A 23,745-nucleotide genomic window follows, 5' to 3' on the forward strand; every position below is an offset into this window, starting at 1 on the left:
CCATCCCCAAGTTTGGGATGGCAGGCCCCACTGTGGGTCACATTGCACCATCACACCACCAGTTCCTGGGGACAGCCTTCATGCGGCCGAAAGGGTCACAGGCATCACCCTGTTTGATACACCCAACACTCTGTCACGAGACTGAGGCTGAGCGAGACCTTGTGACTTTCCAAGATCCTAGATTTGCTGGTGAGCCTCTGAGCTGGTAGAACGTCACCTCCAAGAGGATAAGGGCTGTCTATCTTGCTCACCCCTGTGTCCTCAGCACCTAGAATAATGCCTGGCACATACAGAGCATGCCCTCCAATACTGCTTGAAAGAATGAATGAACAAATCCCTGAGATTCACACCAGGCTCTTCAGGACCCCCAGCCTGCTTTCCTTCCATCCACACTCTGCATCTGCTGGGCACTTCTAATGCCATCTGCCCCTCTGAAGCCAAGAGCTCTGGGATGGCAGGGACCTCGCCTGTCTCATTAACCTTTGATCCTCAACATGTACCACACCCGACTCTTGGGAAATGCTCCATAAACGTCTACTGAGGGATTGTTTCATCATCTGACCCTTGGAAGAGGCCTGCGGCTACTTTATATGGGAAGCACACCCAACCCCATCTAATCGTGGACAGACACGTGCTGAGGGATGCTGACACCTGGCTTATGCCTGGGTTTAACGCTTCAGTGGTGGTTTCTCCCTGGGCCTAGTGGTTCAACCGTAACATTGGGGTGTGCTATCATTTATTGTTCCTTCCTTATCTATTTCTCACGACAGTCCTGCCGAGCAGAACTCCTATATTACAAAACGACTCCTATATTACAAACGAGGCATGGTGAGGTTAATGAATTTACCCAGGCTCAGGTAGTGGTGGGGAGGGAATTGGGAATGAGGTCTGATGACCCCTGTCTCTGTCTCACCTCCCCCACTCCAATTCTCTTGGCAGAAAAAAACACACTGAGTTCAAAGGTTTGCCACTATGTAGGGCCACATATCTATTCCCCCCTGCCTGGGGCTCATGTGTCTCCTGTAGACGGGAGAGAATATGAACTCAGAGACACATAGTGAGAGAGAGACACTTCCAAATACGAGCACCTACTCATAGAACTTCCTACAGCTTCAGTTAGATTTAAGAGGAAGATTCTCCATTCGTTCAGGCTCTAGACTTTCCCCAGCAAGTCAAAGATCCTGTGCGTTCTCTCTGAAGACGTTTTCTTGGAGTCTGTGAGGACAGCGTTCAGGGATATCAAGCTCCAAGCTCCAACTGCCTGGGGACATCTGGCCCATCATTCATAATGACACTGGCCCACTTTAAACCTGCTTCAGGAACGGACTTGGCAGTGTTCCAGGGCTCTGTTTCTTCCGCGCACTTTTCCAATTTCTCTCCAGTGTCAACATCTCAGCCTCTCCACCTGTGCTTTCTTCCTTTCGTTATTCCCCAGGGCCAGGGTGTCCCGCTCCTGCCCTACACTAAGTTCCCCATCCATCCTGTCTCCTCCCCACCTCGGAGGGTCTGTCTTGCCTCAATTATTCCTATAACATTTTCCCACCAGTTAAATAAATATTCACTGGCCCATGGGCCAAAGGCGAGAAGGGGTAAATTCTAATGTGCTAAAAAACAAATCTGGAGGTTGCTGGGAGGCGTGGAAGAACTCCCCTTTTGTGCTGGGATCCTCAGGTCATACGCTCACCGCTAACTAACGGCAAGGGTGCCAGCGGGAGTGAGCCCGTCCGGCACGTCCAATACCATCCACTCCCCCAGGGGGCCGCCCAGACCCCACTCAGGTCTTTTGGAGCGTCTGGGGAATCCCCCGCCCAATCGCTGAGCAGCTTGTGGGTGGGGCTAAGCACTCAGCCAATCACATTCCCCGGCCTCAGTGATTGGTTCAGCGGTGAGGCGTGTGATCCAATCAGAGCCGAAGGGACCCAGGGAGCCCGTGGCCGGACACCAGGGTCTGGGGTGGTCTGCGGACTTGACAATGTAGCCTGCCTGAGGGAGCGGAGCCGAGGCGTGGGGAGCTAGAAGCCGCTGTTGCTTTAATCGTGGTAAATCACACGTAACGCCACATTTGCATCTTAACCGTTTTTAAGCGTACAGGTCGGGAGTGCCAAGGACACTCACGTGGCTGGGAGACACATCTTCAGAAGGTTTCCATCTTACAGAACGGAAACTCTGTCCCCATTAAACACCACCACCCCCTTCCCCCTCCCCCAGCCCCTGGCACCCACCATTCCGCTTTCTGTCTCTGAATTTGACTCCTCTAGGGACCTCAGGCAAGTGGAACTGTACCTGTACCGCCTTTGTCTTTGGGCGACTGGCTGATTTCACTGAGCATTGTGTCCTCAAGGTTCACGCGCGTTGTAGCAGGTGTCAGAATTCACATTTTGTTTAGCCATTTTGGGGGCACTTGGGTTCCCATCGTCACTGGCTACAGTGATGATGGCTGCTGTGAACGTGGCGCTGCACGTGGGGAGCTGGCTTTGAGCCCTGGCTGGGGCAGTACCCTGAGCTGCTCAGCCCCGGTGAGGCCGGCTAGAGCTGGTTTCTGTCACTTGCAGCCCAGAGCCCTAATGATAGGGTCCCTAAGGGGGAAGGAGCCAGGGACATATACATGCACGAAAGGCTCCATTTGGCTTTTCGGATTCAAAAATAAAATTAAAAATAAAATTATAAGGTTTTTTTGTTTTCTTTCTCAAGCTTGTTGGTTGAGGGTGGCTTTAGTTGGAAGGTAAAAGTTGATTTTCTCTGGTTTGCATGCTTGCTCTATAATAAGCAAGGTCAAGGTTTTCTCAGAAATCGCTGCCAGTACATAAGGAAACAGGCAGGGGTAAAACAAACACAAGAAAAGGACTCACATTAAAAGCTAGTTCTGGGCTGTGCTCACATTAGAATGTACCCCGAGCTTGGGGTCAAGGTCAGTTATCAAGAAGTCTGTTTTTAGAAACGTGAGTTTAAAAATACACGCTAATGCCTTTTTTCTTTCCCTTTTCCCTTTTCTCTGACCATATGGTATGTTGCATGTTTTTTGTTGTTGTTGTTTTTCAGGGAGCATATGTTACACTCCTGATTTCTTCCACACTGTCTTTAAAATAGCAGGTTGTCAACCACCTGGATTAGCCAGGCCACACCCGCTACTGAATTTGTATCAGCTTGAACAAACACCCGTCAATAATTTACTCAAGAAAACATAACCCAATTTTTCAGATTATCTACTTGTTCTTTATGTTATCTTTCCAGTGTGTGCTTTTAGCCCTGTAAGGGGTGCATGTTAAATGGGACACCCTAAAATAACCAAGGGAGTTTGCATATTGGGTGCCTCCAAGACCCACACACGCTGCCAGGATGCCCCGGAGGCTGGGCAGACGGTGAAGCCGACTTTGACCTTGGAGAGCCTGTCACGTGCTCTGCTGTTTGTAATTGCCGATATTTCTCCGGCGATGAGCCACCACGTCAGGAAGGCACCCGGGTGCCAGAGACTGTGTTGTGCTCTCATCTAATTGCCAGAACAATCCCAGAGGTGGGGGAGGCATTTTTGCCCCCATGTTGTGGATTAAGAAACTGAAGCTCAGAGAGGGTAAGTGACTTGCCCAAGGTCCCACAGCCGGGAAGCGATGATGCTGTTTGACTCTAACACCTGGGCTCTTACAGCTTCGAGCTTGTTTGAAGTCATGATTTTTTTTTATAACTGCTTTCCATACTCACAGAAGGGTCTTAGATGATCGGTTAACAGGGAATAGGAAATTTTCTAAGTTACAAAAAAGAAAGGAAGAAAGAGACAGTGTGAAAACCACAAGATGTTGCATGCGCTGCTTGGAATCGGGGTTTTCTAGGAACACTGATAACTCTTTGGTGGTGTTATTCACGTGGTACGTGCCGCGTGTGGGAAGCAGCCCAGAAGACCCCGGTCTTCATCCAGGCAGGACCGGGGAATGTCTGCTGCACGAGAGGCGTGCTGGGGCTACCTGCTACCAGCTCATGAGAGCCAGTTCTTTGTTTTTATTTAAAAAAATGTTTCTTTGTTTTTGAGAGAGAGACAGAGAAGGGCAGAGGGAGAGGGAGACACAGAATCCGAAGCAGGCTCCAGGCTCTGGGCTGTCAGCACAGAGCCCGACACGGGGCTCCAACTCACGGACCGTGAGATCATGTCCTGAGCCGACATCGGATGCTTAACTAACTGAGCCACCCTGGTGCCCCCCATGAGAGCCAGGTATTAAATGCCCAGGAATTTTGTGAGCTGGCTGATAAGAAGCCATTAATAAAAATTAAATGATATGAACTTACAATTAAACGAGAGTAGAAACAAAAGTAACATAGTTAACACTCACCCTTCCGAATTATATTACATTATTTTACAGCTCTCCATGCTCTTGAGGTGATTTAACCCTACGTGTGCATGCTACCTCACGTCTCCCTGTATCTCTGTATTCAGTGATGTTTTCCTGGTCTCTTGAGATTGGCCATGGTGGGAGTATTTACACCACAGAAATAGCAAACACTGTAAATCAGAGCTTGATTTGTTTTGTGTTGTCAACTGTCCACACTGAAGAAGGTTCTGGAGAAAATGTTAACAATGCAGGGCACCTGTGTGGCTCAGTCGGTTAAAGGTCCAACTTCGGCTCAGGTCACGATCTTGACGGTTCGTGGGTTCGAGCCCCACGTCGGGCTCTGTGCTGACGGCTCAGAGCCTGGAGCCTGCTTCGGGTTCTGGGTCTCCCTCTCTCTGCCCCTCCCCCATTCTCTCTCTCTCTCAAAAATAAATAAACATGAAAAAATTAAAAAAAAAAAGAGGAGAGTTCTGACACTTGCTACAACACGGACGGACCATGGGACATTACACTCTGTAAGTGAAGGGAGAAGGTCACCAACGGACAAACACTGTGAGATTCCACTTCTGTGAGGGGCCCGGAGCGGTCAAGTTCACAGAGACAGAAAGAGTGGCGGCTGGGGGAGCAAGGAAGAGGGAGGGAGCATTCACGTAACGGGCACCGGGTTTCGGATTGGGAAGAGGGAGAACGTTCCGGAGATGGCTGTACGGCAGTGTGAGTGCAGTGACAGAACTATATGCTCACAAGAGGTTCAGACGGTAAATGTTTTCGGTATTTTGCCACCACTTTAAAATCTAAAAATGAAAAACGAACAAAAATAACGAAGTGCCTCCAAGGTTTGGGGGAGGGTGACAGAAATGGATGGAAAGGTTCTGGAAGCGGGTGGTAGTGACAGCTACGGAACCCCGTAAACGTGCAAACACCGAACGGCACACGTACAAACGGGTGAGGTGTGTGTGGTGCAAGTTATATTCGAGGAAGCTGTTAAAAGCAGGCAAGCAAACGTGGTCACGAGGAACCCTTTGGGGGTGATGAGTTTGCTCACTGCCTTGATGATGGTCCGTCTGGCACACGCCTAAGTCAAAGTCGATCAAGTTACATCCTTTAAACACCTGCAGCTTTCTTGCCTGTCAGTCTGTCTCCAAAAACCGGTTTTTAAAAAGCGGCACAGGGGCGCCCGGGGGTCTCCGTCAGTTAAGTGCCCCATCTCGATCTCAGCTCAGGTCATATAACCTCGCGGTTCATGAGTTCGTGGAACACAGGGCTCCACGCTGACCTTGCGGAGCCTGCTCGGGATCCCCTCTCTCTCCTCTCTCTGCCCCTCCCCAGCTTGCACACTCTCAAAAATAAATAAAGTGTCTAAAAAAAAAAAAAAAAAAGCGGCACAGTTTTCCATATACGAAGAACTCCTTGTACTTTTTAAAATGACGTCCCCTTTTGATGGATAGCTAGCTTTCAATTTTTGTGTCCCTATAAATAACATTTCCATAAATACCTTTGTGTGAAAGCAGGCAGATGTCGTCTGTCCCCCTGTCCCCTACTGGCAAGCCACAGAATGAGAATCTCCCAGGCAGGGGGCCTGGGAACCTGTAATTTTATGGGACATTCCAAATACATTCTTATACTCAATCATACGTGTTTGACAAACATTGACTCACGCTTCACAGACTTGGGTTTATAGGCTTGGCGTTTGAGACTCTGTTTTCTTTGGTTCCTGAAACAATCTGTAAATGCTTTAGAGGAGGAGTTCCAAATTTAGGTTTTCCTTGTGTTGGGGGCACGTCGGAATCACCAGGGAGCTTGTGAGAACGCATATTCCCCAGTGCACACCCCGTTCCCAGGGAGGCTGGGGAGGGTTGCCAGATTTAACATAAATATATAGATTTAAAAAAATCTAGGGGCGCCTGGGTGGCTCAGTCGGTTAAGCGTCTGACTTCAGCTCAGGTTATGGTCTTGCAGTCTGTGAGTTCGGGCCCCACGTCGGGCTCTGGGCTGACAGCTCAGAGCCTGGAGCCTGCTCTGGATTCTGTGTCTCCCTCTCTCTCTGACCCTCCCCCCATTCGTGCTCAGTCTCTCTCTGTCTCAAAAATAAGTAAATGTTAAAAAATTTTTTTAAAAACCTAAATAAAATACAGTGTGTCCAATTAACTCTGAATTTCAGATAAACAACAAATAATTTTTTTTAAGCATAAGTGGCCTTTTGCAATATTTGGGATATACTTATACTAAACAATTATTTGGCGTTTATCTGCAGTTCAGATTTAGCTGGGTGTCCTGTATTTTATCTGTCAATCTTTTTAAAAAAGTTTTTTTAACTTTTTAATTTATTTTTGAGAGACAAAGAGAGACAGAGCATGAGTGGCAGAGGGGCAGAGAGAGAGAGGGAGACACAGGATCCGAAGCAGGCTCCAGGCTCTGAGCTGTCAGCACAGAGCCCGACGCGGGGCTTGAACTCACAAACCGTGAGATCATGACCTGAGGTGAAGCTGACGCTTAACCAACTGAGCCACCCAGGCGCCCCATCTGTCAACCTTAAGTACGAGTCCTTGGGCCTGGGTGAGGCCCAGGGATCTGCATGCTTGGTCTGCTCACAGGGTTTGAAGTACTGGGGGGTCCTTGGAGCCCACGTTGAAACCTTGATCAGGTCAACACCTTCCGGGTCGGGAGCCCCTCCTCGGTGCTGCCACAGGACCCTGGTACAGTCCATGAGCAAACACACTTTAATGATCTAAGGGGGATAAGGCAGCTGTGCAGTAGCAGGAAAATCTGTCCCCCATCTTCAAAGCCAAAGGTGATGGATGTGACATCGTGGCTCCTGCAGCCTGAGGGATTCTGTTGATCTGCCTGGGGTGCATATTTAGGGCTGCCTGAGGGCTCAAAACCCCAGGATTCCGTGTAGATCCTCTGAATTTAATTTATTTATACTCGGCCTTGTCCCCGAAAGGATTTTAAGCCTTGGAGGTCTCACTCGAGTAGCATTCTTGGGGGTGGTAAGATAAATGCGCCATCTCTCTGGGACACGCATGGCAGAGATTCATTCCGTGCTCACCGGGAATGGACGCTGTGCTAGTTTTACGATTATAATCATCTCAACCCTCAAGATGAGCCTGCAAGGTCACTGCTGCCATTGGCCCCATTCTGTAGGTGAGGAAACAGAGGTTCTGAGGGGTCCGGTGGCTCGCTCAAGAGCACACAAAAGTATGCAAGTGGCAGAGCTGGGATCCTGATCAAAGCCCGTGTTGCTAACCCCCTCCTCCCGCCCCCATCCCACCTCTCTGGTAAACAGCACGTTCCTCGTGACTGAGGTTTAATGGGGAAGTTCTGTATTACATTTGGCTTAAACCGGGGCCACGTTCTGGGTCAGGACCCCGGGGACATTTCTGATCGGGGGCATAAGAACAGCTGCTATGCGTTGAGTGTCTGCTCCGGGCGGACGTTGACTTTCGGGCTCTACAGCCAGATCGATGCCAGGCCGTCCTGGCAAGCCCGAGACCCAGGCCTAGAAAGAACCCTGCTCGGGGGGCACAGAGCGAGGAAGCTGCAGACGGCTGATCTGCCTAAAAAGAAGCATCCATCTCTGAGTTTTCAAAAGCGCATCCTGCCTTCCATCTGCCCTGATCAAGCTTTGCATTTTCAGCAAAACGCTACGCTTAGTTCTGGGTTTGCCACGGTGCAAAATTTACATGTCATTCCAGGAAATGCCCAGAAGAGGGCGCGAGGACTCACGCCCCGCCAGGATCCACCGGGATAGGTGTGAACCTTGCCGGGTCCAGTCCATCAGGGTCACTGGTGTGCATGGCGTGAAACCCGAGGGGCGCGCGGCGGACAAGGACCACCCTTTGGACGCACAGGGGTCTGGACTCACCGAGGATGGGTTTTCGATGACCAGTTCGTAGGTCAGCCCTCCAGACCCAAATCTCAGGATGTCTCCAGGTAGCAGCTTCACGGCCACATTCTGAATGTGGCACTCGTTGACGAAGGTGCCGTTTCTGGAATTGAAGTCCTGGAGAACAAAGCTGTCCTCGGCCTCATTATATTCAATGAGCGCATGATGGTTGTCGATGTCAGGAGACTGAAATACATAAGGAAGGCGGCTGTAACCAAGAAAACAAGAATAAACGGCAGGGGCCCCTCACATTTACTGCTGAGCACTGGGTATCAGAAGGTGCTAGGCGCCTCGCCTGGCTGGCTGGTCACCACAGCCCTCATTTAAAAACGATGACAGGTGGAGCGCCTGGGTGGCTTGGTCAGTTAAGTGTCCGACTTCGGCTCAGGTCATGATCTCACGGCCCGTGAGTTCGAGCCCCGCGTCGGGCTCTGTGCTGACCGCTCAGAGCCTGGAGCCCGTTTCAGATTCTGTGTCTCCCTCTCTCTCTGCCCCTCCCCTGTTCATGCTCTGTCTCTCTCTGGCTCAAAAACAAATAAACGTTAAAAAAAAAATTTTAAAATAAAAAAAATAAATAAATAAAAATGATGACAGGTAGAGTCAGGGAAGATAGCGACCCGGCCAAGGTCACATGGATAGTGTCTGGTGGGGCTGGGGTATGTCTTCTCTCTGACTCCAGACCCCAGAGCAGGTGCCCAAGTTGTTGGCTGGGGATCAGGCAGCACGGAGGCAAAGGGAACTCTGTGGAGTCTGGATGAGCACGTGTCTGGCCAGGGAATCGGCCACTTTCTATATCCCTGACCCCACATAGGTATGCTTTTGGTCGTCCCGAACAGCAGGACAGAAAGCAAAAATGGCCCCAAACCCAAACCAGAAAGGTCACTTGGCAGGTGGCAACTGTCCACCTTCCTCTAAGGAAAACACCAAGTTCATGGGATAAAGTACATAGAGGTAAACGGGGGGGGGGGGGGGGGGTGTTCCTAATGATTGGCGTTCATTACTTTTGTGTTCAACTCATTAAAAAAATAACATTTCAAAAAATATTACAGAAAATGAGAACCGGAAAAAAGCACAAAGAAGACATGAAAATCACCTAGGCTCCCATCCCCCCAGAGCCAGGCGCCGTGAACATCCTTCTAGTCTGTCTGTGCTTACAATCTTGTGAAAAAGTTGAAAGAAAATTGAGATCACAGCACATCACCTAGTTTTATAACCACCTTTAGAAAAGCTTGGTGTGCAATGAAGATTGTCCCATGTGATTAGCTATTTCTATTGCTTCTTAAAAGCTACTCAGAATTTATCTAATCGAAGATGATCTACCTTTTTTTTTTTTTTTTTTTTTGTAAGTAGGCTTCATGCCCAGCGTGGAGCCCACTGCGGGGCTTGAGCTCATGGCTGAGATCAAGACCTGAGCTGGGATCCAGAGTCGGACACTTGACTCACCGAGCCACCCACGTGCCCCAATGATCTACTTTTTAATAGGAGGCGTGGTGTGATTACATTTCCAAAAAGAGAGGGACCCCAGACGGTGTGTCTGTGAATTGGCAGTGGAGGGCAGAAGGCTCTGCTGTAATTTCGCTTTGATCAGAAGACCGAGCAGGGCCCAGTGGCCAGAAGGAAATACCATATTCCCCTGGCCGTGGGGCTCTGGACTGTGGCTGCAGGGCATATGTGAAGCCTTTCTCTTTTCAGGACACTGCCTATGAGACATCCACTTCAGCCTGCGACTTTGCAATTATTTTCTAAATTTATCTTCTCGTGGGGCGCGTGGGTGGTTCAGTCGGTTGAGCGTCCAACTCTTGATTTCGGCTCCGGTCATGGTCTCACGGTTCGTGAGATCAAGCCCCGCATGGGGCTCTGTGCTGACACTGTGGAGCCTGCATGGGATTCTCTCTTCTCTCTCTGCCCCTCCCCTGCTTGGATGCACCTGTGTGTTTTCTCTCTCTCTCTCTCTCTCTCTCTCTCTCTCAAAATAAATAAACATTTAAATGTGTCCTCCTGGAGTGCCTCATCCAACTTCATACGAAGAGTACTTGCATTTAGAAATTGACAGTGAAGCCTCAAAATGCAATAATAACCAGTCACTTGTATCCATAATAGACTAATTGCTTATGTTATGCTGTTATATAACAATACAACAGCTTGTATTAATAGACTATATTAATTAAACATTACATGCCAGGAAATGTGCTAAGTGCTCTCCTGCATTATCCATTTCATCTACACAACAGCCCAAAGGGATAGTTCTATATTTTGTAGATAAGGAAACTGAGGCACAGAATGATTACATTTGTGCAGAGTTACCCAGCTTGACTACCCTGGCTTCTACTCGGATTTGCTTCGTTCAAATGTCTGTGTTCTTACTCACTTTGCAAATTTTTATCATACACTTGGGCACTCAAAATATTGAAATGCAGAAAGAAAGCAGGAGTAACTATATTAATTTCAGACGGAAAAGACTTCAGAGCCAGGAGTATTCTCAGGGATAAAGAGAAGATACAAGGATATGATGATAAAGGAGTCAGTTCTCCAAGAAGACATAACAATCCTTAATTGTATATGCCTAACGATGAAGCATCAGAATAAATGAGGCAAAAACTGATAGAGGTTCAAGAAGAAATAGACAAATTCATTATGAGAGTTAGAGACTTCAACATTCCTGTTTCAGTAATGGACAGATCCAGCAGGCAGAAAGTTAGTAAGGATAAAGCTGAACTGAACAACACCGTTAATCAATTAGATCTAATTGACAGGTACAGACAATTTCACCAAACAACAACAAAATGCACGTTGTTCTCACACTCACATGGAACGTTCCCCAAGATAGACCCCATTCTGGGCCACAAACCATAACAAATTGAAAAGGACAGAAATCCTACACAGCATGCCTTCAGCCTACAATGGAATCAGACTAGAAATCAATAGCAGAAAAATAACTGAAAATTACAAAATATTTGGAGATTAAACGACACACTTCTAAACAGCCTGTGGGTCAAGGAGAAGCCTCAAGAAAAATAAAAAAAAATTACCTAAATGAAATGAAAGTAAATGCAAATGAAAATACAACTTATCAGAATTTGTGGGATTCAGTGAAAGCAGGGCTAAGAGGGAAGTTTATAGCATGGAATGCATACATTGGGAAAGAAGAAAGACTTTAAATCAATAATCTAAGCTTTCACCTTGGGAAAGCCTAACCCAAACAGAAGAAATGAAGCAAAAATTCAGACAGAAATGAATGAAATAAAAAGCAGGAAAATAATAGAGAAACATCAGTGAAACCAAAAGTTGATTCTTTGAAAAGATCAGTAAAATTGACAAGCCTCTAGCAGGCTAACCAAGAACAAGAGAGAGAGAGGGTACAAGTTACTAAAACCAGAAATGAAAGAGAGAGGTTCACTACTGATCACATAAATATTAAAGATAACAAAGGAATATTATAAACAATTCTATGCCCACAAATTTGATAACTTAGACGAAGCTGACCAACTCCTTGAAAGATACAATGTACCAAAACTCATACAAGGAGAAATAAATAATCGGAATAGGCCCATATCTATTAAAGAATTTTAATCAATAATGAATAACTTTCCAGAAAGCACCTGGTTCCTGGTACAGAAAGCACCAGGTTCAGATGGGTTCACTGGTGAATTCCATCAAACACTTAAGGAAAAAACGATACCAGTTCTCTACAATCTCTTTCAGAAAATCGAAGCAGAAGAAACACTTCCTAACTCATTCTGTGAGGACAACATTAGTCTAATACCAAAACCAGATAAAGATATTACAAGAAGGGACAACTTCAGACCAGTATCTCTCATGAACACAGATGAAACATCCTCAACGAAATATTAGCAAATCCAATCCAACAATGTATACACCACAAGCAAGTGGGATTCATTTCAGGTAAGCAAGGCTGGTTCAGCATTTGAAAATCAATTAATGAGGGGCGCCTGGGTGGCTCAGTTGGTTAAGCCGCCGACTTTGGCTCAGGTCATGATCTCGTGGTCCGTGAGTTCGAGCCCCGCGTCGGGCTCTGTGCTGACAGCTCAGAGCCTGGAGCCTGTTTCAGATTCTGTGTCTCCCTCTCTCTGACCCTCCCCTGTTCATGCTCTGTTTCTCCCTGTCTCAAAAATAAATAAAAACGTTAAAAAAAAATAAAAAAAGAAAATCAATTAATGCTGTCCATCACCTCAACAGGCTAGAGAAGAAAAGCCACATGATCACAGCCCGGTGAAGAAAGCGCATTTGACAAAATCCAACATCCATTTGTGATTACACACACACACACACACACACACACACACACACACACACACACACACTTGTGGCAAATTAGGAATAGAGGGGAACTTCCTCAACTTGATAAATAACATCTACAAAAACCCTAAAGCTAACATCATACTTAATGGTGAGAAACTAGAAACCTTCTCATTAAGATCAGGAACAGGACAAGGATGTCCTCTTTCACACTTCTTTTTTAACACGGTACTGTGTCCTAGCCAGGGCAGGCAATAAGACAAGGAAATAAAAGGTATACGGATTGGAAAGGAAGAAATAAAACTGTCTCTATTTGCAGATGACATGACTGCCTATGTAGAAAATCCCCATGAATCAACAAAAACACTCCTAGAACTAGTAAGCAATTATAGCAAGGTTGTAGGATACAAAATTAGTATACAAAAGTCAGTTGCTTTCCTATATACCAGAAATGAACAACTGGAATTGGAAGTGAAAAACACAACACCATTTACATTAGCAGCAGAAAGAAAAGAAAAGAAAAAAAAAGAGAGAGAAAGAAAGAAAGAAAGAAAGGGAGGGAGGGAGGGAGGGAAGAAGGAGGGAAGGAAGGAGGGAAGGAAGGAAGGAAGGAAGGAAGGAAGGAAGGAAGGAAGATAGATTAAGAAAGAGTGAAAGACCAGACAGACAGACTTAGGTAGAAGTCTAATAGAATATGTAAAGATATATATGAAGAAAACTATAAAATATTGATGAAAGAATCAAAGAAGATCCAAATAAATGAAAAGATAGCCTGTGTTTATTTGCAATTCCTTAAATGATACATGATGGTCAGCATCTTTTCATAAGCTTATTGCCATCTGTAGATCTTCTTGGGTAAGGTGTCTGTTCATATCTTTCGCCCAGTTTTAAATTGGGTTGTTTCCTTATTGTTGAATTTTAAGACTCATTTACTTTGGACACATGTTTATAGCATCATTATCCCTAAAACTGAAGCCACCAAGATGTCTTTTAAAAGGCGAATGGATAAGCAAACTGTGGTACATCCACACAATGAAATAAAATTCAGTGATGAAAAGAAATGCGCTACCGAGCCAGAAAAAGACACAGAGGAACCATGCAAATGCGCATCACTTGGTGCAAGAAGCCGGTCTGAAAAGGCCAGAGTGTATAACTTCAACCATATGAAATTCTGAAAAAAGTAAAACTATAGAGACAGTAAAGAGGTCAGTGGTTTCCAGGGGCTCTAGTGGATGTGGGGCGGGATGAACATGTGGAACACAGGGGGTTCAGGGTGGTGAAACTATTCTGTATGATGCTGCAGTGGTGGGTACTTATCAGACATGGGCCGAAACCCACAGAATATGCAATGCCTAATGTCAACTATGGACTTTAGTTAATGATAACATATCAATATTGGTTTGTCAGTGGTAACAAATGTCCCATGTGAAAGCAAGATGTTAATAATAGGGGAAGCTCTGTGTGTGTTGGGGGCGGGTATACGGGAACTTTGTACGCTATCTGCTCAATTTCCTATAAACCTCAATCCGTTCTAAAAAAAGAAAGCATTTTTTAAAAAAAACACTACAGCACGTTAGTTCTTTGGGGAATTCCACTCACGTCATGGTCATCCCCATACCCACTGATCCCTACGCTCCATGAACCCTGGATAACCCATCGAGGAGAGAAATTCTATGTGCTGCATTTTGTTTTCCTTTTCCCGAGCCTCGTTCCTCTCCGTTCCTTAGTAGCTGCCAAGCCATTATTAAGAAATCAAAGCAGGGGTGCCTGGGTGGCTTGGTCGGTTGAGTGTCTGACTTCAGCTCAGGTCATGATCTCGCGGTCCGTGAGTTCGAGCCCCGCGTCGGGCTCTGTGCTGACAGCTCAGAGCCTGGAGCCTGTTTCAGATTCTGTGTCTCCCTCTCTCTCTGCCCCTCCCCTGTTCATGCTCTGTCTCTCTCTGTCTCAAAAATAAATAAACGTTAAAAAAAAAATAAAAAAAAAAGAAATCAAAGCAAGCAGGAAGTTTTAAATGACTCCATAAAAGTGGGAGGAGCCTCTGTCACAGGTTAGGCCAAGAGAGTGCTTCCTGGGACCATCTTATAATATGAGACCCTCTGCTTCCTTGGAGATTTGCTAAAAGCTCTTACTGGACAGAAGCCCTGCTGCTAATATAGGCTGAATGTATGAGCTCCGTCCTGCTGAGCTGTCCCGCTACTCACACTGGGTGTGAGCCACTGGGCGACTCAGTTGGATAAGCATCTGACTCTTGACTTTGGCTCAGATCATGATCTCCCCGTTCATGAGGCTGAGCCCTGCATCGGGCTCTGTGCGGACAGCATGGAGCCTGCTTGGGATGCTCTCCCTCTCTCTCTGCCCCTCCCCCACGCTCACGCTCGCCCTCTCTCTCTCTCTCTCTCTCTCAAACTAAATAAATCCACTTTAAAGAAATTAAGAATAATATCATCATACGATCCATCGAGCCCACTTTTGGGTAAACATCCAAAAGAACGAAAAGCAAGGGCTTGAAGAGAGATTTGTACACCCGTGTTCACGACTCTACTCCCAACAGCGGGGAGGTGGAAACAACCCAGTGTCCACTGAGAAGTGGGCGGATAAGCAAAATGTGCCGCGTACATAAAATGGAATATTATTCAGCCTTAAAGAGGAAGGACATGCCGACGCACGCTACGACACGGGCGGACGTTGAAGACATTACGCCGAGTGAAATAAGCCAGTCGTAAGTAGGCGACGGCTGTCTGATCCTACCAGTACGAAGTACCTAGAGTTGCCAAGCTCACAGAAACAGAAAGTAAGACGGCGGCTGCCAGGGCCTAGGGGGAGGGGGAAACTGGGAATTGTTTGCCGGTTTAACGGGCATAGAGCCTCAGTGTCGCAAGATGAGAAAGTTCCGGTTGGTTATACGACAGCATGGACGCACTTAACGCTGCTAATCCGGACGCTTAACAAACAGTTCAGATGGTAAACGTTACGTTTCACCGCAGTTTTAAACGTGGCTACGACGAAGTGTCTCACCCAACATCAAGATGCACGTGGCACTTCTGGGACCAAGATCTGTGCCCTTGACTTGTCCCCTATGCTTTTCAGAGTAGACAGGGATTAATTAATTAATTAATTACATTATATAATGTTTACTTATTTACTTTTGAGAGACAGAGCACCAGCAGGGGAGGGGCAAAGATAGAGGGAGACACAGAATCCGAAGCAGGCTGCAGGCTCTAAGCTGTCAGCACAGAGCCTGACGTGGGGCTTGAACTCATGAACCCATGATCTGAGCTGAAGTCGGATCTTAACCAACTGAGCTACCCAGGTGCCCCGCGAGTAGAGAGGAGTGGGGTGGAACTGAATATGGACCATGCATTAAAAAAAAAAAAAAAAAGTCTCCTGCAGGGGTGCTTGGGGGGGGGGCTCAGTTGGTTAAGCATCTGACTCTTGATTTTGGCTCAGGTCATGATCTCGGGGTTCATGGGCTGGAGCCCCACGTTGGGCTCTGTGCTGATGGTGCAGAGCCTGCTTGGGATTCTCCCTCTTTCTCTCTGCCCCTCCCCTGCTTGCACACGTGCTCTCTTTCTCTCTCAAAATAAATAAATAAACATTAACAACTATTTAAAAAATTAAGGCAATTCAAATGAGGAAAGAGATGATCTTTCCTAAAATATTAAAAAAAAAAAAAGTGTCCTGCATTTTAAATACCTTTTAAAAGTATTTAGTGAGTCCATAAAATACTGAGACTTCGACAAATCTGCTAATGATAAACATCTGCTCTGGTGACCGCTGGGCTTTGAGGAAGCCTCCCTGAGAAGCCGTTAGTTAGCCTGCCACCAAGGCTCCTGATGTATCTGGAACCTTCCTTCAGAGCCAGTTCTCAACCTTCATCTTCTGGAACTCATAAACCCAGTCTCGGAGCACGACCTCCTGACCCCCATCTTCCTCACCCTCCCTCCCTTCCTCTTTGATTCCTCGTGACCTCTGCTCCCTCACCCACTCCACGTGGGCATTCCCCTTCACCTGCCCTGGCCTGGCCCACCACCTCCTCCAACTCCACCTCTGTCCCTGTCTCCCTGCCACCCTCACACTCTGTCCTCAAGTCGGCCCAGTCTGGTCACATGCTGCTCTCTTCAGGCTCCCCAGCCACCGGTCCCTGGTGCTTGGCTTTTCATTCTACCTTGTTAACAGCCTTCCAGGTCCTCACCTTCTGTGCCCTGTCACATCCTCCACTTGGCCTCCAATCCTCGCCCACCCTCTCCCCCTGGCCCTCTGCCCCAGCAGGCCGGCCACGGGGCTGCATCGTGGGCTGACGGGCTCCTTGTCTCTGGTTTCTGGTTGGGTTTGGCCAGTGGGGGGATCAGACATTCCCCTTGCTCCCTCCCTGTGGGGACACCATGGGCTGGGCCCAACCCTCCACCAAAAGCCACAGCTGCCGTTGGGGATTCCAGGAGATGTAACCCCCTCACCCTTCGGGTCTGGAGGGGGGGGTGGGAACAGCTCCCCACTCTCAGTGGCTCTGGGTGCCACACCATCCTGGCTGGTTTCTTTAAGCCTGACTGCCTCTGTCGGTGTCCCTTCATGAAGCACCCACTCTGGACGGCCCTCTGCTCCCTGCCAGGACCCAGAGTTCCAGCAGTGAGCAGCTCTCCGGCATGGCCTTCAAGTCCCCTTCCCGCAGCTGCCAAGGGGATCAGAGTGGTCTTGCTGTCACCCTGCCTGGTCTGGTCCTGGCTCACTGAGGGTCTCCCTCTTGTATCTTCTGGGGCGAGTCTCTTGCTGCTCTCCGGTTGCTTCCCTTGCAAAAGTGGGTTTGATATGCTGAGCTACACAGGACTGACAAAAGGTACGGTTTGGAGGAACTTCAAGGTAGTAGGATAACATTTTTTCAGTTAAGTGGGGTCTGCGTGAGTGTGTGTGTGTGTTTGATCTACTTTTTTTACCTTTTGGGTCTTGGCCAGTGCATCCCCCCCCCCCCCCAGCACATCCCCCTTACTGCCTCGAGAAAGAGACGTAGTGCAGAAAGAGTGAAAACTGGGGTTTCCAGAAGAATGAGGATATGGGGAAACAGCTGGGCTCTGGCGAGACGTGAGTCTGGGAGGAGAAGGGAAGGGGAAATGTCTCTGCTTCCCTCTGTCACAGAGACCCTTCCGCCCAGGTCCTCCTGGGAAAGCCCCCTGGAGGGGTGAGGCCTCAGGAAGAGGCTGGTTCCTAAAATCAGCCTGCCTGAGGGTGGTTTCCAGCCTCCGACCCGCCCTGTGTGACCCCAAATTCCTCATCTGTAAAATGGGGAAAATGATAGCGCCTGCCTCGTAGGGATGCCGATCGTCAGGACGAAATGAGTTAACACACACGGACGTGCCAAGGACGGGGCCGGGCACCGAGCGAGCCCTCGCTGCGTTACGGACACGTTACTGCTCTCTTCTCTGGCCCGGCCACGGCCTCTGGCTCTGCCGCTGCCGTGGCTGCTTCTAGGCCTCCACACTGGCGCCTCTCCCTTCACCTGCCCCCAGCTCGCACGGCTCCTGAGGATTCTACTCTAGGGCTGGCTCCCGCTCCTTCCCCCTCTCCCGCTGCAGAGCCTTAATTCTCCGACGTGTATTTTCAACCCCTAGCTCAACCCCAGGCCTCCCTGTGCCCACCTGCCCCTGGATGCCGACACGCTCACCTCCTGCCTCCTGCCTCCTCCTGTCCCCTAAACCCTCTCCGTAATGACGGTAATGGCGTCGTCACACTCCCAGCCCGCGGACCACCCCTCTCCACGGCTCCTGACGTTGTCCCTACTAGTTCCCCCAAAAAGCTCTCCAACAAGCCCCGTGACACCACACCCTCCCCATGGCAACAGTGCAGGTGAGAGGCAGGATTGACTACAGTGGGCAGAGTGGTCCCCAAAAGAGATCTACGCCCCAAATCTGGATCCTGCGAGGATGCTCTGTTACAGGGCACAAGGGACTGTGCAGATGTAAAGGTTACTAGTCTGTGATCTTAAGAGAGGGAGAGCATCCTGGACTGTCCAGGTGCGACTAATCTAATCCCATGAACCCTTAAAAGCAAAGAACTTTCTCTGGCTGGAGTTGGACAGATGAGTCAGAACAGGGGATCAGAGAGATCTGTTGGTTTTGTTTTTTTTTAAATATTTTTGAGAGAGTGTGAGTGAAGTGGGGAGGGGCAGAGAGAGAGGGAGACGCAGAATCCAAAGCAGGCTCCAGGCTCCGAGCCGCCAGCACAAGGCTCAACGCGGGGCTCGAACTCATGAACTGCGAGATCATGACCTGAGCCGAAGTCGGGCGCTTAACCAACTGAGCCACCCAGGCACCCCAGGGATCTGAGAGATTTGACGCATGAAAAGGCCTTGAGCCAATGCTGCTGGCTTTGAAGGTGAAGGGGCCCACAAGCCCGGAATGCGGGCGGCCTCTTGGGCTGGGAACCACTTCCGCTGACAGCCAGCCCGGAAAGGGGACCTCAGTCCGTAACAGCACAGGTTAACTTGCGCCAAGCACCCGAACAGACCTGGGAGCAGATTCTCCTTGGAGACTCTGGAAGAGCCCAGGTCCGCTGAGCACCTTGATTTTGACCTGGGGGCCCAGGGACAGAGAAACCAGCTGAGTCCACCCCAACTTCCGAAGTACAAAACCGGGAGATCATCCCCCTGTGTAGTAAATAGAACACAAATACAATGGCCCACATTTACTACGGTACTGACAACACCAGGCACTGATCTAAGCCCTTGACAGTGATTCACTCTCAAAACGTGGTCCCTGCAACCACCCCCAGGGCACGTATACAAAGACCGCCACCGAGAACAGCTGCATAACTTGTCTGAGACCCTCCAGCCCACGAGAGCGGAGCCAGGCTCTGAACCGGCCACCCGGTGGGGCAAGGTCACGCACTTGACTGCTCTGTCCCGGGGCCACTCCGTCTGCTCTTCTCCCACCCAGGTAACAAAGATCACCAACTCCTCCCCAGCTTCAAAGCCTTTTGGCGAGGGGGAGGTTCCTCTTCACATGCTTAGCCTGGCTTCCATTTTGCAATGTCACCACCAACATGCCATTTCGTCCTTTTCTCCCAAGCCAAACTGTTCCCCAAACATCTCCGGACCTTTGCACCTGCTTTTTCAACACCTGGGGTGTCCTTTCCTACTTGCTCTGTCTGGAAAATCCCCAGACTTCCTTGTCTTTCCTCCTTTTCTTTCCTTCCTTCCTTCCTTCCTTCCTTCCTTCCTTTCTTCCTTCCTTCCTTCCAGTGCAAGCGGGGGAGAGAGAGAGAGAGAGAGAGAGAGAGAGAGAGAGAGAGAGAGAGAGAGGGAGAGAATCTCAAGAAGGCTCCACCCTCAGGGCAGAGCCTGACACATGGCTTGATCCCATGACCGTGAGAGCAAGACCTTGAGGTGAGGGGTGCCTGGGTGGCTCAGTCGGTTAAGCGTCCGACTCTCGGTTTCAGCTCAGGTCATGAGCTCACAATTCAGGAGTTTGAGCCCCGTGTCGGGCTCTGTGCTGACAGTGCAGAGCCTGCTTGGGATTCTTTCTCTCTCTCTCTCTCAAAATAAATTAAGAAACTTAAAAAAAAAAAAAAAAAAAAAAAGACCTGAGCTGAGATCAAGAGTCAGACACTTAACAGACTGAACCACCCAGGCCTCCCCAGGCTTCTCCTTAAAGAGGCAGCTCAAGTCTGGGCTTCTCTGAGGAGCTCCCTGACCCCCCGAGAGGATTCTTGTGGGGGGCTTCAATTCACAACCCCCACGCTCCTGATCAGTGGGTGCCGCGTCAACATTCCGTCCCCACACGCACCCCCCCACTGGAGGGCGCCACCCCAGCTAGTCGCGTGAAGGACAATCACCAGAATATGCACGTCGTGTTTCACGGACAGTCCTCACTCTGCATTTCGCCCGATGGAATCTCCCTAGCTTAGTGAGCTACTTTGATATTCCAGGGAACTCGGAAGGAATTTCAGATATTCCCAAAGCTAAATTTACACTCAAGGAATGAAACTTCTTCTCTCTGGAACTGCTGAGTCAGACAACCCGGAATCTGAAACGTGGCCCCCACCTCCCCTGTGACCAGCTGTGTGATTTTTCAACTTGACCTTTCTGCGTCCCATTTGCACATCTTTAAATGAGGATAACAGTGATGATAGCAGCTCCTACACCACAGGGTTGTTTTTTTTTTTTTTTTGGAGAATGTAATTTTCTGCATACATACTCAGGATGTACAATATGTACAAAGTCACGGGAGGTGAAGTAGTCTACGAATGCATGCTGTAGCTGTTTGTATCATTTGTGTTATCGGAAAGATTGTGATCTTCTGCCTCACATCCATTGGAATGGCTACTATCAGAAAAACAGGATAAGGGGCGCCTGGGTGGCTCCGTCGGTGAAGCATCCGACTCTCGATTTTGGCTCAGGTCACGATCTCACGGTTCAGGGGATCGAGCCCCGCGTCAGGCTCCACACTGACAGCTCGGAGCCTGCTTGAGATTCTCTCTCTCCCTCCCTCCCCCCACCCCTCTCTCAAAATAAACAAATAAACTAAAAACAAAACCAAACCAGGATAAAACAAATGTTGACGAGGATGTGGAGAGAGTGGCACCTTGTGCCCCGTCGGTGGGAATGTAAAAAGGTGCAGCCGATGTGAAAAACAGGATGGTGGTTCCTCAAAAAATTAAGCATAGAATTATCATGCGACCCATCAAGCCCACCTTTGGGTATACATCCAAAAGAATGGAGAGCAAGGGCTTGAAGAGATATCTGTACGCCCATGTTCATGACGTTATTTACAACAGCCCAAAGGTGCAAACAACCCGGGTATCCACTCACAGAGGAGCCGATAAGCAAAATGTGCTGGAAACACGCCATGGAATATACACCACGGATGAACCACAAGAGGGCAGATGCTGCCTGAGGCCACTTACATGAGCATCTACCGCGGTCAGACTCACACAGACAGAAACCAGGAGGGTGGTGGCCAGGGCTGGCGGAGGGGGACAGGGTTTTGCAAGACGGGGAGCTCTGGAGGCGGACGGGGGTGACGGCTGCACCAGGTAAATGCCTTTAATGCCGCTGAGCTGTACTCTGAAGACATGGCAAGATGGAAACTTCTGTGTTATGTGCGCTTTGCCGCGATAAAAAAGAAATAAAAATGTTCTAAAAAGCGAGCAAAATGCGATCAGCCCTTTTCTATGAGCTTTATCCCCCCTGGAAGCCCTCCACCTGCCGGAGGGAAGGTAGGTTCATAAATGGCTGTGGTGGGAAGTGATCGATGAGACCGGCCCCGGGTTCCGGCTGCCAGCTCTCCAACAGGGGAGAGAAGAGTTTCCCGAGGACAGAGGAGACCTGCTCTGTGTCCGGGCTGTGATCTTCAGGGGATTTCTGAGCAGGGGTGAGAATGCTTCTCCGGACCAGGTCCACCTGTCACCCCGTCTCTCAACACGCAGGGGTTCGCTCATAAGAGAAGCACAAATTAGAATGACACGGGCGCGATGTGTCACCTGTTAGGTCAGCGGAGATCCAATCGGTAGACAACACGCACCGGGGAGGGTTGGGAAACAGGCGCCCATTCTGGCAGGACACCGCGTCGGTGGACCCCTGGTGGCCTATTTGGAGACGCCCATCAGAGGCACAGATGTTCGTGGCCTTTGACACAGCAGATACACCCAGACGTCTGAGAAATGACATAAACGAGGGGACGATCACCGCAGCCTTGTTTAATAATAATAAACAAGAATACGATGTAGGCTCTGATGGTTGTTTTTTTTATGTTTATTTTATTTTTGAGAGATTGAGAGAGAGCATAAGCAGGGGAGGGGCAGAGAAGGGGGGTACAGAGGATCGGAAGCAGGCTCTGTGTTGACAGCACACAGCCCGATGTGGGGCTCGAACTCATGATGATGGTTCTTCTCCAAGAGGCAGCCCAGAACTGGCAGGAGCCAAAGGGACAAGCGTCAGCCGGCTGTCTGGGTGCTGGGGTGTGTGTTAGATCCGTCTTGCTCCGTGATCCTGAGATCCCCCGCGAGAAGGGGCTGCAACACGCGAGACTGTTCCAATCAGGAAGGAGCCAGCTGGTAGGGCGCTGTGCACCCAGGGCGGACAGGCCAGGGCGGAGCAAGCATTCCCCCCCCCCCCCCGTTATTTCGGTCCTTTGCTCTGCTCCTTCACCCCCCACCCTCCCAGCCACAGCGCTGCGCTGCCTTGGGCTGTTCCGTAGCTCGGCGTTGGAGGGGATTCAGAAACCTCCCCAGTGTGGCCGGGTGAGTTCTCGGGGAGGGGCTGGGGTGGGTCAGCTGCCCACTGTTGAGCTCTTCCTCCTCCTCGCCTCTAAACAGAGTCCACGGGAACAGCATGCACGCTCCTCCGTCGACACAGGGGCTCCCACAGCATCACGAGGGGGGAGCCACGGGTGGCCGAGGAGAGAGAGGGAGGGCGCTGAAGCACGATCCTGGAGCCATCTCCACGGGACCCCACTCCCGACCTGAGTCTGGGGAGCGTGTCTAATGCGAAGGTTCCCAGCGGGGCAGCACGTCTAGGGGTTCATGTTTAACAAGCACTCGGACACGTGCGGACAATTCGACAACTACGGGCTGGCGGGATTTCTTCACTCTGGAAGAACGGAGCCCCTTTCTCAGCGGAGTCTGAGTGACAGCTCTAAACTCCAAAAATCACAGTTCACAGGCCACAGCCAATCACACAAACTAAAATTCGCGAGGTTTATGTCTGAAACGAGCAAGGCTGAGGCTTTTGAACGGTGTGAAACGCGAGAAGGGAGATTCTGAACGGAGCCCCTCGTTGCTAGTCTGTGTGTGGCAGCCAGGCTGGTCATTTCAAAATTTTCAAAATGGAGGTGGCCTCCCTTGCTCAGAATACCCCAGTTTCTGCCCATACTCTTCAGACAGGGTGGCCTGAAGGAGGCCTACTCATTTCTTAAGCTCTCTTCCTTCCCACTCTTCCTTCTGGACACACTGGTTTTCTCTCAGTCCCTTGGGCTCATAATATGCTCCTCTACCCCAGGGCCTTTGCACATGTCCTTCCCTTCCCCCTTGTCCATTAAGTTGTCCTTATCCTCCATGTTCCTTTTCTTTAGAGCCCCAGTGTGACTAAAACAACATATGTCTCTGTGGGATCCCCTGACTTCTGTGTCTCTCTCCTGGCAGCTTTCTGATTGCACGGACCATGCCTGATTCTGCCATTGCCTTATCCCCAGGTTTGCCTCAGTGCTGACGCTCCAGGTAAATATTTGTGGAAGGAATGAGTGATAACAGTGGTAAAACCTGGCCCGGCCAACACAGGCTTCCTATTGCCATCGGGGA

The 23,745-nt window shown here is 49.3% G+C and overlaps 1 protein-coding gene across 5 annotated transcripts in view; it reads right to left on the minus strand.

The window, feature by feature from the left end:
- FHAD1 (forkhead associated phosphopeptide binding domain 1) overlaps window positions 1-23,745 on the minus strand; it is a 120,078-nt gene that overhangs the window by 91,485 nt on the left and 4,848 nt on the right. For all 5 annotated transcript variants that reach the window (XM_019461458.2, XM_053898935.1, XM_053898934.1 and 2 more), the window contains exon 3: window positions 8,185-8,391. In XM_019461458.2, the coding sequence (XP_019317003.2) occupies window positions 8,185-8,391 (207 nt within the window). The remainder of the gene's footprint in view (window positions 1-8,184; window positions 8,392-23,745) is intronic.

Source organism: Panthera pardus, unplaced genomic scaffold (genome assembly GCF_024362965.1).
Source record: "Panthera pardus isolate Hobbes unplaced genomic scaffold, ASM2436296v1 HiC_scaffold_11, whole genome shotgun sequence".
NCBI lineage: Eukaryota > Metazoa > Chordata > Mammalia > Carnivora > Felidae > Panthera > Panthera pardus.